The following is a 16,571-nucleotide window of genomic DNA, read 5'->3' as shown; positions in this document are numbered from 1 at the left end:
CAAAGTGCCAACAATTTTGTAATCATCTTTGAAACGATTTATTCAACTATCAATGCAATACTTCCCTTTTTTCTAAGAAAAGCTTGGAGCTGATAACTTTTATTTTATTTATCTGACCTTTAGCTTGTCTTTACCAGGGTTGCCAATAATTCTGAATGTTGTGACACAGTGGATCAAATGTGACACAAGTATGATAGCAGAATCAATAAAATTCTTGAAAAATTGTATTTCATCTTGTAATTTATGTTACTACACTTTGGAAATACTGCTCCATTCTGTACTGTAATGAGCCAACATTTTAAGAAATCATCATATTGTTTTACAATATTCTAAAATGTGGGTGGTCTTGTGTAAATTCAATTAATTGATCAGTGTAATACAGCAATTACTTGGATATATATTTGTATTTTCTAATAGTTATAATATAGTAAGGGTTTCTCTAATAGTTGTGTATATATTTACATGTTTATATATATATATTTATGAGGAAGTTAAGAATACAGAACGTTGGAGAGAAATATTTTAAAAGTACCACCAAAAATCAGAGATAATAAGAATAATCTGGTTTCTCTACTCAGGGAAAAGTAATTTTAAATATCAAAATATTTACTAACAGAATTAAGGAGTGGCCAAGATGGGAAGCAGTCTTATAGATTTATGGGTCATGGGTCAAAGAATAACATAACAAGTCAAACGATACCAGCAGTATGTAACTAACAAAAACACACAACTAATGTAGGTGTTCCACAATGCCAATGCATTCAGATTCTTAAAAACAGTCAATTTCTGTTTCTAAGCATGACTGCAGCTTATTCTGTAGTGTGTATTGCACTACAGTACTGCCTCAGTGTGGCAAGAAGGCCCTTCCAGTAAAATGTTAGTCACAACCTTCACTTTTCACCAAACTCATGACTTAATACTGATCGAACAGTAAAAAGATGAGTCATTTTTGGAATTCCCCCCGTAGTAGTATACAATCTACAACTTGAAAGTGTATTATTCAGTCACCTTAGGACCTGTGCAACACAACGTCATCGTTCCCTTTGCAGCGGCCTGTGGAAGGAACAAGCGATTTCTTTTTTAGATTCCTGGCGGTCTTCACCAGATGTAGCTCAACTTTATTCAGCAGTATACAGTGGAATATTTGCCTTGAGGCTGCGCATCCACCTACAGGTAAAAGGCTGCTTTGTTTTCTCGATTTAGTTGTGCTTTTTCCTCCCCTTTATTCTTGTTCCAGTTCTTCAGCCCTTCGGGTAGAAATGTTTCCTCCTCAAACTCTTCCTCCACCATGTCGCCTTTATCTAGAATCTCCTTTTCTAAAAGACATTTATTGACATAATAATTTAATGTCACAATTGAATGGCATTTTATATTATATTTCCCATGATTCTTTTATGGTATTCTGTGCTGCAACATTTCCATGGCATACTGGAAAGTTGCTCAGTCTGAACAAGGAACATCACAGTGACACTTTGCCAACCACGAGCATGATCAGATATTAGTTTAGATATGTGCCCATGATGCCCACTATGTTACACCTCCTCCATGAACAGACAGTAGTTGTAGGTAATGACTTTATTCATGCCGTACTCCACATTTTAGAACAGTGAATAGCTTTTAGCAGACACCATGAACTTAGTTTGAAAACACATCACATAATGCTGATAGATAACGCAGCCAAAACACATTTTAAAGAAATACTTCAGATCAATAATTACATGTTACATATTGTCACTTAAGATCTTTGTTATTTCTGGACCACATGTGCTATTGGTACATTAAGACTGAAACCATAGACATAGTGTTAAGAGTAGTAAGACGCTTTTGTAGAACAGCTGTATATTAACTGACTATTTTAGGCATGTTCATGGTTGGCATCTATTTGCTACAAACTGAAGCATATTAAACACAATTCAATCAGTCACAAATGAGTTCACAGTTTGGAATTCAAGGAAAGCACACTTACCGTCAATTATTTTCTTTCAGTAAAACAAATATATTTACTAGTGATGCATGCTTTAATGATACATCTTTTGACAATACTATGTATTTATCATTCAAATAATGGTTTTAATGATTGGATACATACAACTTTTGGCAAAATAGTTGCAAGCAAGATAACTGTTTTCCGTTATCAAGTTTGACGAATTGACAACAAACTAGCAGATTTTTGCAGGAAAGGAAGGAAATATTAGTGCTGAGGCATGATGATGTTATATAAGCTGAGGACGACTGTGTACTGCTTTAGGAGCAGTATTTGTGAGGAATCACTGATGATGAAACATTAGTAAACATCAAAGTCTAGCAATTTCTATGGATTTCTTATTTTTTCAAAATAAAAACAATCAACTGGTAGCTGAAAGCAATGTTAGTCTTCGGAACCTATTAATTAAAATTTAAAACCAATCATTGTATATGGCTACTTTAAAGTCAGGTAAAATTGTCAGTGTAGGTTAATGCAGAGGTTTGCTTAAGTTTATGTACAACGGCTCCTACACGCATATTCACCATCTGAAGAGATGGCGTCTCTCTTTAGGGCATTTATTTTGTATACAAGCAGACACGCACACACTAATGCAAATCACTCACACTTACACACATACGCAGTGTTCAATACATCCAAATTCAGTAGGAATTAAAAAGTTGGATAAAAAAAAATATACATATATAAATATATTAATATTCAGATGGATTTCTCGGTACCCTTCTCATTATGTGACGCACATTAAGTTACACTACAGTATAAAAACATATGCACAAAGCCAACCAAGGACATTGACTAAAAGGGAGTCTTCTGTAAGACTTGTTCAGCGAGAGCAAAGTGAGGCAAAGGTCCTACTTCCCAGTAGCTGCAGTAGGTCCTCTGGATCCATCAAGCTGGTTCTTCATCCTGCTTGCGATCCGTCATCCTGGCACAGCGCGGACAAGTTGTGGAGTTGTCATAGTAACAATCTCTAAAGAAACACAGAACAGCAACATTTTTGTTACAAAATAGTTTGTATTAAATGTTGTCTGTTCAGTAATGTTTTTTAAAAAGGGAGCGTTCAGTGTTTGAATTGTTCACTTTGTTGAGAGGGACACACCTGCCTTTATATTTCTTTGTTGAAGGTGTGTTAACTGCTGATCCTAGATTATACTAAACAACTGCTTGTCTTCGGGATTAATAGTAGCTCCACTTATAAGAAGTCCAAGAGACAATCAGTCTGTTTGACGTATTGTCTCAGTCTGAAGAGGTGACGGGGACTTACCTGTGGAAGACTGCAGAGCAGTCGTGGCAGACCGAGGTATGACTGTCAAAAGGGAACAGAATGTCTCCTTCCTTGCACAGCTCACACACAAATCCTTTGGCTTGACAACGCTACGCACAAACACAATGGGAAAGAAGGTCAGGGTGTCAGGAAAAAAGCTACTTGTTCTCTAATAATAATAATACAAATAATATATAGTATGATTTACTTATAATAGTATAATACTTAAGTATTACGTGTCAATAAATGCCTATTGCTATTGATACTACAAGACTATGTAGGTGTGATACCTGCAGAGGAAACCAGAGAAGAGAAGTCCTTAGCGTTGTTGTTTGTGCGATATGCAAGAGCTCACCTCACAGTCTAGTTTGATGTGCTTTGCAAACGTTGTGTGGATCTCTGTGAGGGAACAGCTGAGTCTGCCACTGGAGATGTCGATCAAATCCTGCAGTGAGTACATGTCGTCGTTCTCCACAAAGTGCTGTCGATCTTGAAGCTGTGGAACTCAAACACAAAAGGTGTTGGTCTGTGGGAGGCCTTTTTAAAAATGTCACATACATTATATTATGTGTATATTTTACACAAGGAACCTTTTCCTATTCCTGTACTGTACCTGAACATTTACTTATTGGTCACATATCGCGCCATTAAAAATGACTCCACCATGCAAAAACAATTTAGCAAAAAGATGCTCACCTGTAGTAGGAGCCGAGCCTCCATTGCCTCCTTGCAGGTAATAAAATAGGGTTTCATCAACAGAATATCCTGACGCAGTTTCTGTAAAGAAAAAAACCCACACGCACACATTGCTGTCAGATAACTTCTGATCTCATTGTTAATGAAACAACACATTGCTTTGGTTCTGGGCTAAAGCTGACAATACAGCTCTTGAAGATAATACGAGCTGTGTATTTGGTTTTATATACACTGAGATCTTTACTTTACAAACTGCCATTTTTTTGGCGTGGTGCCTCCAAAAGAGCTACTCACCCTGATCTCGACCAGTTCCTCCACAAAGTTGAATAGCAGCGGGTTGATTTCTTTTAGCTTCAGCACCGGTCGTGAGATCATCAGGGACAGGTAGCGCATCGACGAGCGACAAACCTGCAACAGAGAAACTGTCAGAACAAGGACCACTGACCCGCGTTTATCAGATCAGGTGGACTTGAAAAAGCTCCTCAATAACAGCAGAAGACACAGTGAGACTGCTGTATAGTATATCTAATTACTAGGAAGTTCAACGTGACATGTAAAGGTTGATATAAACCTCATTGATGCTGCTGAAAAAAAAATCTGTGTGATTTAACAAATACAAGAAGGGATTTCTTACATACAGACAACACAATACAATACATACAGTATGTATTTTATTCTGTTGAGCGTTACCTTGCGTGATTCAAACTCCCAGTTGTGGATGACACGGGCTGGGACCATGGCAGTGTCGTTCCAGTGGCATGTGCTGCAGTAATACTGGCCTGTGTAGTCACACTGTCTGGCTTCAGCGGGCACGCCCCCTGCAAGAGAAATATGGCACCGAACAGTCAAAATATGACATACATTAAGCAAGATGTACTTGTATACATTACATACACAATTATGTCAAAGAGAATAAGGATTTCCTCAAACTGATTGTTCTGTGTCCATTTCTGTCACAATCATTTCTTTATAGCAAGCGGTGAATGGCTATAAACTCACTATTATTTACAACTGTGTGCACATACCTATCGAGCAAACATTGGTCCAATTAGCCTACATATTATTTTTAATTCCAACCTGCCAAACACAAATCAACACACTCGATTTGTACTCACGTAGTGATATAGGAGTGCGACATTCTGCACAGCGGTAGTCTTGTCGGTCGAGTCCAATCTCAGGGCAAATGCTGAGCTGGTACTCTGACTGGTGGCTGACCTTCGACCTGACACAGGGCTTGGTGATCAAGTTCATACACTTACTATGGCAACGATAATAGCAACCTGCAACGAGAGAGGGATAATCACATGGCACGCATTGGTATTAACACTATACACAATGGGTTTGGTATAATAGGCGGTTGACCAATTAAAAAAAGCTGTACAAAGATACACGCCCAGAGTCACCTATTACAAAAATATATTCAGAGAAAATAAAAAGGAAACCTAGCAATATAAAATGAAAATCCAAAATTTAACAAAATGGAAAAAAATTATCGAAGTCTGATATGGACATTCAATCAAAATGACTTTTGCGCTCTTAAATCCCTCTATGCAATACACAATGTGATGTTTTATGATCTTTTATAAGCAAAATATTTCCAGAGTGCTTTATGAGAATGATGCATCGCATAGTGTGTCTCACCTGTGCAGGTATACCAAGTCTGGATAAGGCCCCAGATGATAGTGCTACACTTGTCACAGGTCTGTTTCACGCTCTTGCTCTTTTCCTTTGAAAAGCGATGCTCCAGTAAGATTCTCAGATTAGGCTCATCCTCCTCAGGGTCCTTTTGAGGGACAAAACAAGATTCAAAGATCACTAACATAGCAGTAACAGAGTTCTTTATTATCATACTAAGAGTTGTACCATATGTATTCAGCCTAAACATATTGTTCACTCTGTAAAGTTATTAAAAATATTTACCCTCAAATTTCCTAGGAACACAACTTGCATCAGATGACAATGCTTCAAAAATTCTATATCGTCTATTGTTCATAAGGATATGCCACAGGATAATGGCAATAAAGGCCAAAAGGAGGGAAAACTTCTCTGAAAAGCATCACCTCTCAGTTACAGGCCAACTACAATTTGATTTCTATTTTGTCCGAAAATCATCGCCTCAGAGAGAGATTCTTCAATCCAATTCTTCAAAGTGCTGATTTCCCATGTGCACTTAAATGCAGCATTGTTTTCAAGAAATGCTTTGCTTTACGATACACGATATACAATAAAAACAGTTACATTTGACATAATTCATTATCCTCTGCTAACACATGTTTAATCCTAAGCAGGTCAAGAGAAATTGGTTAAGTACTAATGTCTTGAGGTTTTTCTGATTACTCCTTACTTTCAACAAGCTACATTATCATGTTCATCCAAGGTTTAGTTCCAACCTTAAGTTCCTGTAATTTGAGACGAAGATGGATAAGTTTCACCACAGTGTCCTTTTGTCTCTCCGAGTGTTCTGGCAGCTCCAAAATCAGCTTTTTACACTCCTCTATGGCCACTTTCAGCTGTTCAATGTCAGAAGCCACAATTGAACCCTGAAATAGGCGAAGAAGAGCAAAAGTTAATCATCAATCAATGAATATAAGCACTCATTGTCTAACAACATCAAAGTCATTTGGATTTGAGGCGGACAGCGGGAACCATCCTTTATTTACCATAGGCCTTGAGAAGTGGTCCTCAGCTAGACCAAGGTCCATGGTCCGGTCCGTGCTGTGGGTTCTGGTCCCTGATAACAGCTCAGGCTTTGCTTCTAAAGAGAACGAAACACGGCATAAAGCACTTTTCTTCTTGTGACAGCAGACACACTTTGGTGTTGTAAGTGCACTCGGTCATACATGCTAATCTTTAAAATGACTGTGACTTCTCATGGTAATTCCTGCCCTCAGGCTCACCACGTAAGAACGCGGGACAAAAGACGAAAGGGATGAATGTTCAAATGAAGGAAAATCCCTGGAAATCATCTCAGTTTGGTTCATGTGTAACCAAGCCAGGTGACATAAGGGCCTCCTGCTGTGTCCACTGCAGATAAGGAAGATGAATGAACTTTAAAGTGCTAATAACTTTTCGATCAAAATTGTTTGTTATCAGTCTCTGAGATGTGAGTCTTGTACATCAGTTAAATCACAGAGCGAACATTCTTCTACTGTTATCAGTGGCATGACTGCTTGTGTGCGTTGGTCACTTTAAGTGCTGGAAAATGTGAAAGGACTTCTTTCTTGTTCTCATAGCAGTCTCATGACTAAGAACAGGCCTGAAAGGACTTATTTTGTCCCGACGTGCAATTGTTCACATATATTTGTCAGAGTTTATACTTCCAAAACACTAATAAGTGAGGGAAATAGCATAAAGGCTAAATCAAGACATGAATTTAGAGAGAAAAAACACAAAGCAGCAGGACACTGAAGTATGTATACTATACAGACAATAAGGCCTGTGCAGTGTAGCATGATACAAATTATGTTTATCTACGTGAAAAAATTAAAAAAGGTAAAAGGAGACAGTAAAATTCAAGCCAACTCTGTATGTCAGATCAAATCCATGCAAAGTAAACAATTAAAACACACGCTGATTACACCTAAAAGATATCAACAGTGTATACTTAATTTAAAAACAATTGTGATTTATAATACTCTCAATGATACAAATGAAACCACTTTGATCACGTATTCTTACAATCACTCCATCGTATCAAAAAAGTGCAAAAAAACAGCTGTTACCTGCGTACACCTCTGAACAAAACATTCGGTGAATTTGGTTTCTCAGACAGACGTGGGAAAGACAATAGAACGCAGCGTGTCTGGCTCGTCTGGTAAAATGATCGTAATTGGACAAAAATGCTTTTAATTCTCAGAATACAGGAAGTGTGACTTAAGTGCTGCTTACACTTGGTTTTCGTTTCCTCTCTCTCTGCTATGGTATTCACAACTTCCTTTAGCTAAGAGTCACTCACAACTGTCCAGTGTCGGGATCCATTCTGACCTAGATTAAACAGTTTAACGTCTGTAAACATCTGAAAAACAATTTGGTAAAATCAGTTTGACTGAGGAGTCACTGAGGTCCTGCAACACAAAAGCATTTGACCCTGTAAGGGGAGAAAACCCTACAAGTGCAAGTAAGTGACATTTAGAAAAGCAGAAACCATGGTACAAGAAAACACCTCCCACTGCGGCACCACATCCTCACAAGAGGCCAAAGAAACAGAACATTTGATATTTTTTCAGAACAATGGCTCAAAAAGACCCCAGATTTACTGGCTTCTTTCCACAAGCTACCAAACAAGACGTCTTTTTCAGAGCAAAGCAGAATACTGAAACTAATTAAACCAGTTTCTATATTCTGACGGGAGTCATTTCTCTCCTCACAATTTAAGGCACAATTTTTAAACAGCTAAAACGGCGTTTTGTTGTGCTTTCGTCCTCCTCCGTGAATCGCGGCCCCTCCCTCAGTGAGCGTAGCATTTGACACATACTGTTTGCAGCGGGACTCATGTTGGTCTTCACCAGGTTTTTCTTTAAGAGCTGTTTGAGACCACTTGACCAGACAAATAAACCCGTATGGTTTGGTCCAATAAATGATGTCCATAAAACTCTTTGGTGCAATAGAAATAAATAGAGTGTATATTAATGTGCCTGCAAAGTAGGTTACCGCGCTGTGGTGGTGTCTTGCTTCCATGGAGGACATCTTCTTCCTCCCCACGATCAAAGGGGTTGAGGCGGGTTTGGCGGAAAATTGCAAGTTTCTCGTCATACTCCATTTCATCGTCTACATCTGAAGAAGACAAGAGACTTTAGTCACACGGAGAGCTTTGTTCCTCTCGCTGAAGGACCAAAGCAAAAAAAGGTCCGTCTTTTAATGACAGCCGGATAGCGTTTCCGTTGTTATGGGTCACTGTACAATGCGATTTTATTCAGATCCCAAACGGGCCACTGATAATAAGCAGTAAACACGTCTCTCAACCGGGTCGTAAGTCTCCTAAAACGTCACCTATGTCTCTGATGTCTTCATCAAACTTTACAACATCTTTTGACAGTTCTTTCTTAACTTGCAAGTACAATCTTTATTACCAAATGTAGTATGCATTGTCAGGATGTTTTGAAAGTGGAACAAAATGATTCAACAAACTAAAACATTCAATAACTAACTAACTAATTAATAACTAACAAGGAATGGAGGCCTCTTAAAAGAGCTTTAGAAATAGATCAGATGCCGCTAAGTTAAGTTAAATGACAAAAAGAAACCTCAACATTCAAATGAATACCTCACCTTCAACCTTCTCATTTATATTTTTTCTCTTCCTGGTTCCCAAAAGGTTGCAGTATATTAAAATTAAAACAGGAATTCAGATTATTATGACAAGAACATTTAAACCACAGCTCGCCTATGGGAAACTACACTACTGTCAGACATGACAATAAAAACTATCCATTAACGTACATTTCATTCACAACTTATACATTAAACTGAAATATTTGTATCACCAGTCTGGTTTAACATTCACCGAGTCACAGCCTGAGAAAGGTCCTTATCGCCACGGACTGAAGGCTCACCTCACCGGCTGATCCCAGGTCTGTTGTTGCCAGTCACACTCCCCAAAACAGCGGCGACCTTTACCGTCTTGTTCAGAGTATTAATGGTAAAGGTGTGGGGTATTTAATGTGAATAATCACAAGCATGTTACCGATAAAATAAAGGGCACATTAATTAATTAATTAATTAAGTGTCAGCAGGCAGCTAACGTTAGCTCGCTAGCTTTTGACAGCCAAACACTGCTGTTGTTGCTAATAATGCTAGCCCGGGCCGGTCAGAAGCTTACCACGTGGTCGAGCATATTTACCACTACGGACTCGGTAGCTGTCAAATAGGCCTTTGGTCGAGGCTTGCGGAATGAATGAGCAGTTCAACCACAGTTGTTTTGCTATCAGCAGCAGCATGAGACGTAAAGCGCCGAGTCATCAATTGTCAAAAGAAGTAGAAAGTCCATTTCCGGTACGTATTTTCAGAATAAACTCCTTCTTTTCCTTTAATTGTGGCACTGCAACCCAACATGAAAGGTTACTCCGGCCGCTTATTGCACCGGAGTGTGTAACATCATAATGACGATTATCATATAAATACAATTACGGTATTACTTAGACGTATTGTCTTTTGATGCTCCACTCCAGTTGTACATCTACGCTGACTCTTCAATATTTCTCTTTCCAAAATGACATTCCTACACCCTATAAGCACCTGTTTGGTTTATTTGCGGTTGTACATAATAAAAGCATTTGGACACTGTCTTTTTCAAGGTGTGTTTCTTACATTTACTTATATCACTTCTGAGCAGCATTTTGTTATCATTTATTATTCCATTAATCTTGTCAAGATGTCATCATTCTATCACTGAAAAATAAGACATACGACATTCATATTTGATCTATATACAATTTAGTGTTTGCAGGTACACTACCTCTCCTCATGGGGTTTCTGAAGAATTTAACATTTTAATGGTATAAGTGTAAAAAACTAAAACAATTTCAATTAAACTATTTGTTAATATCAAATGAATACATTTTTTAGGGCTCATCTGAAAACACCTTCATCAGCAGCAGTCTTCTTAGTTCGAAGACACACTTTCTGTCCGTAACTTAAGTCATCGCAGCTCAAGGTGGAGATTCATCTTTGCAGTAAGGAGTGTTTTGTTCAGCACAAAGGAACCAGTCATAAACCTAAGTAAAAATGATGCTTCCTGCAAGCAAAGCATTAACAGTAGTGCCTTCAATTAGAATCCCATAATATGGTAAAATCAACAAACGCTAAAGCCAAAGATTGGCTCCCGTAAAATGACTAACGATCAGATAATGTTTTCCCAATTGCTTAAAATGAAATATCTGGTGATACATAATAAATCTTAACCAGTAGCATGACGAGAGGTATGTCACAGTTGTTCCAGTTAATTATCAAAACACTCGAGTTCAGCGGCAACTGATGCTCAGAGGAGATTGACAAAGCTCTGTGACATGGTACACTCCAACATTGTAACCGAATAAACTAAATAGTCACAGGCACACTGAGGATGTCACATCTCTTCCTTGTTTATGAAGCACTATCAGTGCGATCTAGTCCTTAATGCGTATGATGCAGAGGGTCACATTTCTGGCTGAAAGCATTTGAAGAAGATGGCTGATTTTCAGGTCCATACTCCATATTTTGGGTCTCTAGTTCAGCACGTATATTGATGCTCATATGAAGAAAAGGAAACGCAAGATAATTTGAACCCTCTGACTGAAAAACCCCTCTGTAAGTATCATCTTTTTACATCCAGCCCCATGCAGTGTGGTCCGATTGGACTTTAGAGGAAATATGGTACACCTCTGGGTAGCTCCTTGTGGAGATACTCAGATGGGAGGGGGGGGGGTGTAGTATTTTCTAATGAGCCTGCATGTGACAGAGGAAGGGAAGATTAGCAACCCACAGCGATAACTAATTCAATAAGACTAAGGAACTTATTCTCATGCCAATTTTTTAATGCTGCATCTAAGTGATGGCATTCAAACCATGAGCTCCACCCCCAGTCAGTCATTCAGCTGAACTAATGCACAACTTAACGCAAGGTTTACAAGAAGTTACGGCCACGGAAGGCACAACGAGTTCTTGCAATTGTTCTAAAGTTAGTCAGTACTCTGCATCTGGAGCTGCTGGTATCGGACCCTTGCTGCAGAGGAGCAGCTCTGTTACCTGTTACCTCTTATCTGGGTTAAGCGGGCATTTGAACCAGGTGTGTTATATAGCTGAAGCATCAGGGCCAAATGAGAGCAGAGCACTGGAATATAGCAAAAACAAGTTAGTCATTGTCCATGATTGTTCACCGTCACCGCTATCTGCGCTGCAGCAGAGAGCCTGATGACCGCAGGCGGTGACACGCGCTTTCACGCTCAGCCACAGCCTTAACCCGGATGTTACGATCTGAGTGACTTGTTTTCGCAAACAGCCCATGTTCCTATTTACAGTTTACACAAGCTCTAAATAGTAACTGTGGAACAACGGATGTGTCGTGCTGCGATCGCCCGTGGGACGGCAAAAGCGCTCCTGGCATTTGTAAAGGTTAACATTTATAGTCACGGTCAAGGGCCTGCGTATATTTTCAGTGACGAAAGGATGACAACAAAACGCCACATGGAGAATAATAACCCATGAAATATATTGATTTATGAGCCTTAACATTTTAAGAAGAAAAAACAACCGCACGCATTGAAAGGAGCTGCTGTAGAGGAAAGAATATTGATGGACAAATAAAAATTCTTCAAACCAATAAAGAATTACAAGCTATTATGCATTACAAGGTAAGCCAAAAGGCCACACCCTCTTTATCCTAAAATGTCCCGTCCAACATAAACTAAGCAAAGTTCCAAAGAAAAACATGGGATATAAATTGAGGCTGGTAAACTCAAATTTAGCTTGTTTTCTGTTAAATCCGTTATTTATAGAATTAAGACTTCTAATTTCTTCCTAGAGGACAGGGTGAGGATTTATATTTATTTCAGTTGGGAACCCCCTTCTCGTCAATGATGTTATTTATTTCACAGGAATTTAACTTGATCATGAGTTTAAAAAATGAGTATTTCAAATTTGTCTCTGTTGTGTTATATATGAATGGCCCTTCTGTCTGCTATTAGCAAAAGTTGTATTAGATATTTGTTCTTTATTAATAAATATAAGTGTCATGTTATAAACATGTTAGTTCAAGGAGTGGAAGTAAATACTTTTAATTCATATCACAGAGACACTCGTTGAGGTGTACAATTTTACATATCTTTTTTTACAACTTTTAAATGGAAAAATCTCCATTTAGTTACCCGAACACATGATGGTGATCTCTGAGAAACTGTAGTATCTTGTTAGTATGTATAGGACCTATAAGAAGAAGGCCTTTGGCAGGAATGTTCTTGAATAATGTGCCATGTGCCAGTAACATCAAGACAAAACACATCAAGGAAAATAGATTATAACACTATAATAAAATATAATAACATTCCAACTGTTTCATTCATTAATAACCCTAACCCCAATTGACTCGAAGAAAATGATGCTATATTCAGTAGCAAACAGGGACTGTGTCAGCAAACAATCTGGCAACACATAAACAGTACAATGTGCACACAAATATACATTTCACACATATGAATTTCACCCTCGGTTGCTGTCATCTAACCAGGAAAGTTGAATTATTAGAAGTCTTTTTCCGTAATACGGCAACAACTCTGCAACAATTCAATGGGGGGCAACAATACACTTCTTGGCTCAAATACAGACATATGGCTTAACTTCACGGTTTATTAAGATCACTCAGAGACTAAAAGTCAGATCCTCTTTACAGCAAATCAGGATCTATAAAAAATATGTCATATAATAATTAAATAATAAGAAAGGAGAGATTCTTAAATTCAAGAGCAATAGGTTGAGTAAAGAAGTATTATTTTTGTTACGAAAAGAAAGAACAGGCCACCAGGCTTAAAGTCCCACTTGTTTGAGCGGCATAAGCCAGGCCCAAATCTTTAAGAAGTCTCCCTTATTTGCACATCTCAGAGAACCATTCAAAATGTTACTTTGATATGGCTTCTCTCATAAACCCTCTTGTGCCCCGGGGCCTTGAGCCAGGCAGGCCATGTGATTTCAACCATATTTCCCCTTTCAGTAATCCAGAAATGTATTTTTGGCACGCAGAGTTACACCCACAACGCCAATAATTAGACTGCAGCGAGAGTTTGCTGTCGTGTCATCGAAAGGCTAAATGCAACACTTTTCTGTTACGTGTCATTTAATATCGATCCATTTCTCTTGGCATGCTTGAAAAATGAAACAAACTATTTTCTAGCCAGCAGTTAGGAACATTGGAGTAAATGTATATGTTTTTAGGATGAAGTTGACAGGATGGACACCACTTTGAAATAGTAGGGAAATGGAAGGGTCAAAGGGAGCTCATTGGTAACGTCAAACATTAACATGTCCTATGAATTGCTTAACACCGCAATGTAAGAATTACACTCCAAATCCTGTTTCGCAAAGCATCATTTTTTGTTAAAAGCACCCTCAGAAATTGGTCTGAATACGAGCAGTCTCCTTGTGGAATTGTCTCTAAATGAATTACTGTGCTCAACAGACTACATGCACCGTGGCAACAACTTTAACATATTTACAGATGTTTTCTTACCTGATTTCTTAAATAGTGCCAATAGCATGAAAAAGGGTGGGAACACATTTCTTCAAAGAAATTAGTTTATACCAACATGTTCGAGATTTAGAGAGGAAAATACATTTACTTTTATTGAACAAGAATAAAATGCTTGCCAGCTTGTGCAGTTTTCGAAACAGCTTCAAATACGAGGATCTCTGAATCATTATTGGATTAAAAGAGTTTCACAGTCCATGGAATTGTGTACAACCTCCCCACAGACGGAATGTGTGGAAATACCTTGATATCCACGATGTACAGATATACAGTCGGTTCAAGCACTCATCAGTCACGGTGTATGTCATAATGCAGGCCTTCTGCAGACATTCTGCTCCTTGTCACATCCCGAAGCACCACGAACACAGGACAAGCTCCCGCAGGGTTTTACGCAGCTCGCGGCTCCGGTAGGCGTAGATGAGCGGGTCGATTAGCGAATTGCAGATGATGAGGATGAGGAAGAGATTGAAGTTTCGGAAGAAACAATTGCAGAAGGGGCTGGTGGGGCAAGTGAGGATGAGGATGAGATGGAGGAAGAACGGGCCCCAGCATACAATGAAAACCCCGAGCAGAATGGTGAGGGTCATGGCTCCCTTCATGCTCGTGGATTGGCGCCGGTTTTTGTTGAAAGCCATGATGCGCCTGGAGTGCACGTGGGCCAGGAAGAACATGTGGAGGTACAGCACGGCGTTAAACACCAGGGTGGCGCAGAAGAACGTGACGAGGCACACAATGACAGCGATGTCGGTGTGGTACACGATGAAGAGGATGCTGGAGGTGATACTGGCCAACCACACCACCCCGATAATGATGACTGCGCGCTGTGTGGTCATGATGCTGTGGTAACGCAGCGCGTAAAAGATGGTGATGTAGCGATCCGCAGCGATGGTGCACAGGAACGAGAGCGAGGACACCACGGAGCTGCAGATCATCACGTCGATGACGTTGTCCAGGTGGCGCAGCATGCCGGGGTGCACGTCCATCAGGCCGTGGTCGTTGAGAAGCATGAAGATGGTCTCCACCACGTTGCTTACACTCACCAGCATGTCGGACACCGCCAGGCAGCAGATGAAGTAGTACATTGGAGAGTGCAGGTTGCGGTTCTTGGAGATGGCAAGAACCACCAGGATGTTCTCCATCAGGCTGATGAGCCCCAGAGCCAAGAAGAGCTCCTGCGGGATGCGGATCTGCACGCAGCCCAGCGAGTTTCGCTCTCCAGCGGTGGAGTTCGTTTCGTTGTCCTCCATGAAGTCATTTTGCGGGTTGAGCTCCATGTGGTAGATGGAGGGGGCAAGACGGGACCTGTTGGTCAATTCCATGTTCTAACCTCTATATGAAGTATGTACAGGCCTGTAAATGCTGGATTTTACTGCAGTAGTGTCAATGAGCAAGCAAGTTGTCAAGTTGTCTTTGTTTTGTTGCTTCTTTTCAGCCATAAACCGGTTCACCACAGCAAGTTGAAAAGAAAATCAAGCGAGTTGTTGAGTTATTTGAACCACCTCCTCGCTAACTGTCAAATATCCACAACGAGTTATCACTTTCTATTTCGCCCATTAAATAATAATAGTTAAATAAATACTCAGTCAAATTCATTTGAGCGCTCGTCCGTGTGAAAAGTTCGTCTCCTCGCGAGTTTTCCGGTTCTTTGTGGCTGCAACTCTTACACGTCCATCAATTTCCCCTCTCCATCAGAACCACGCGTTTTCCCTCTCATCGGTCCATGCGCGGAACTCCTGCCCAGGGAACGGGACACTGTGACTGACTGTGTTGAAGGTTTGTGAGAGGGATGCGGCATCCTGAGAGACCCGAGGCGCCTCCTCCTCCTCTCAAACAAACGTCAGCTGGGCTGTGGTTGTGTCTCAGTAACGTCTCACACGCGCGCAGCTTTGGGGGGGGGGGGGGGGGGGGGGGGAAGAAATGGAGAAAACGGCAGGGTGGGGACAAGCGATGTTCTGCTTGGTATCATTTTGTTAAATGTTTGTCTGAAACCGAAAGTTTGCTATTTAATTTATGGATGTATAGTTTGATTTTGACAATAATGCTGACGGTGATGGATTACCAAACACCACGCGCAGTTAGTCAGTGCCTTTATTTAAAACTTCCATGGTTTGACATTGGTTCAATGCTTTTGTTTCTTGACCTGGATTTTCTTTTTTAATTTTTTGGTTTAAACAGCTTTGAGTGATTATATTTGCGGTTACTGTTGCTGTGGACACTTTGTTCCCAAAGTCATGCAGCAAAGTCATCAACAAAGAGCTGTATTTCTTCCCTAAAGTCACTGTGACACCCTCCCACGTCCCAGGTGGCCTTGTGTTTTTGACTGTTGTTGCAGGTCCTGATTGAAGTGTCATCAGCTGGATGAGCCACACCTGAGCAGAGGCGGATCGGCCCTAAAGATCTTCTCCATTCAGAAA

The 16,571-nt window shown here is 39.9% G+C and overlaps 2 protein-coding genes across 4 annotated transcripts; both read right to left on the bottom strand.

Annotated features, from left to right (window-relative positions):
* Window positions 1-1,113: 1,113 nt before the first annotated feature.
* On the bottom strand, window positions 1,114-9,950 carry def8 (differentially expressed in FDCP 8 homolog). 3 transcript variants are annotated; one of them, XM_037451889.2, is made up of 13 exons: window positions 9,497-9,904; window positions 9,213-9,244; window positions 8,595-8,717; window positions 6,605-6,699; window positions 6,335-6,484; window positions 5,586-5,727; window positions 5,060-5,224; window positions 4,635-4,762; window positions 4,239-4,352; window positions 3,945-4,025; window positions 3,604-3,744; window positions 3,249-3,358; window positions 1,114-2,954 (listed from the first exon to the last, which is right to left on the bottom strand). In XM_037451889.2, the coding sequence occupies exons 3-13, from the start codon at window positions 8,701-8,703 to the stop codon at window positions 2,873-2,875; spliced, it is 1,317 nt and encodes a 438-aa protein (XP_037307786.1). In that variant the 5' UTR covers window positions 8,704-8,717; window positions 9,213-9,244; window positions 9,497-9,904; the 3' UTR covers window positions 1,114-2,872. The 3 variants fall into 3 exon arrangements, with proteins under 3 accessions (XP_037307786.1, XP_037307771.2, XP_037307778.1); XM_037451874.2 differs by lacking the exon at window positions 9,213-9,244 and having other exon boundaries at window positions 9,763-9,950; XM_037451881.2 differs by lacking the exon at window positions 9,213-9,244 and having other exon boundaries at window positions 1,115-2,954.
* A 2,704-nt stretch (window positions 9,951-12,654) lies between these two features.
* mc1r (melanocortin 1 receptor) lies at window positions 12,655-16,046 on the bottom strand. Its single transcript, XM_037489012.2, has one exon. It carries the CDS (start codon window positions 15,474-15,476, stop codon window positions 14,499-14,501), a length of 978 nt encoding a protein of 325 aa, XP_037344909.2. The 5' UTR covers window positions 15,477-16,046; the 3' UTR covers window positions 12,655-14,498.
* Between the last annotated feature and the right edge of the window lie 525 nt (window positions 16,047-16,571).

The sequence above is a fragment of the Pungitius pungitius genome, chromosome 4, assembly GCF_949316345.1.
Source record: "Pungitius pungitius chromosome 4, fPunPun2.1, whole genome shotgun sequence".
Lineage (NCBI taxonomy): Eukaryota > Metazoa > Chordata > Actinopteri > Perciformes > Gasterosteidae > Pungitius > Pungitius pungitius.
Note: the sequence above shows the minus strand (reverse complement) of the source record. Positions and strands in the feature narration are given on the sequence as shown.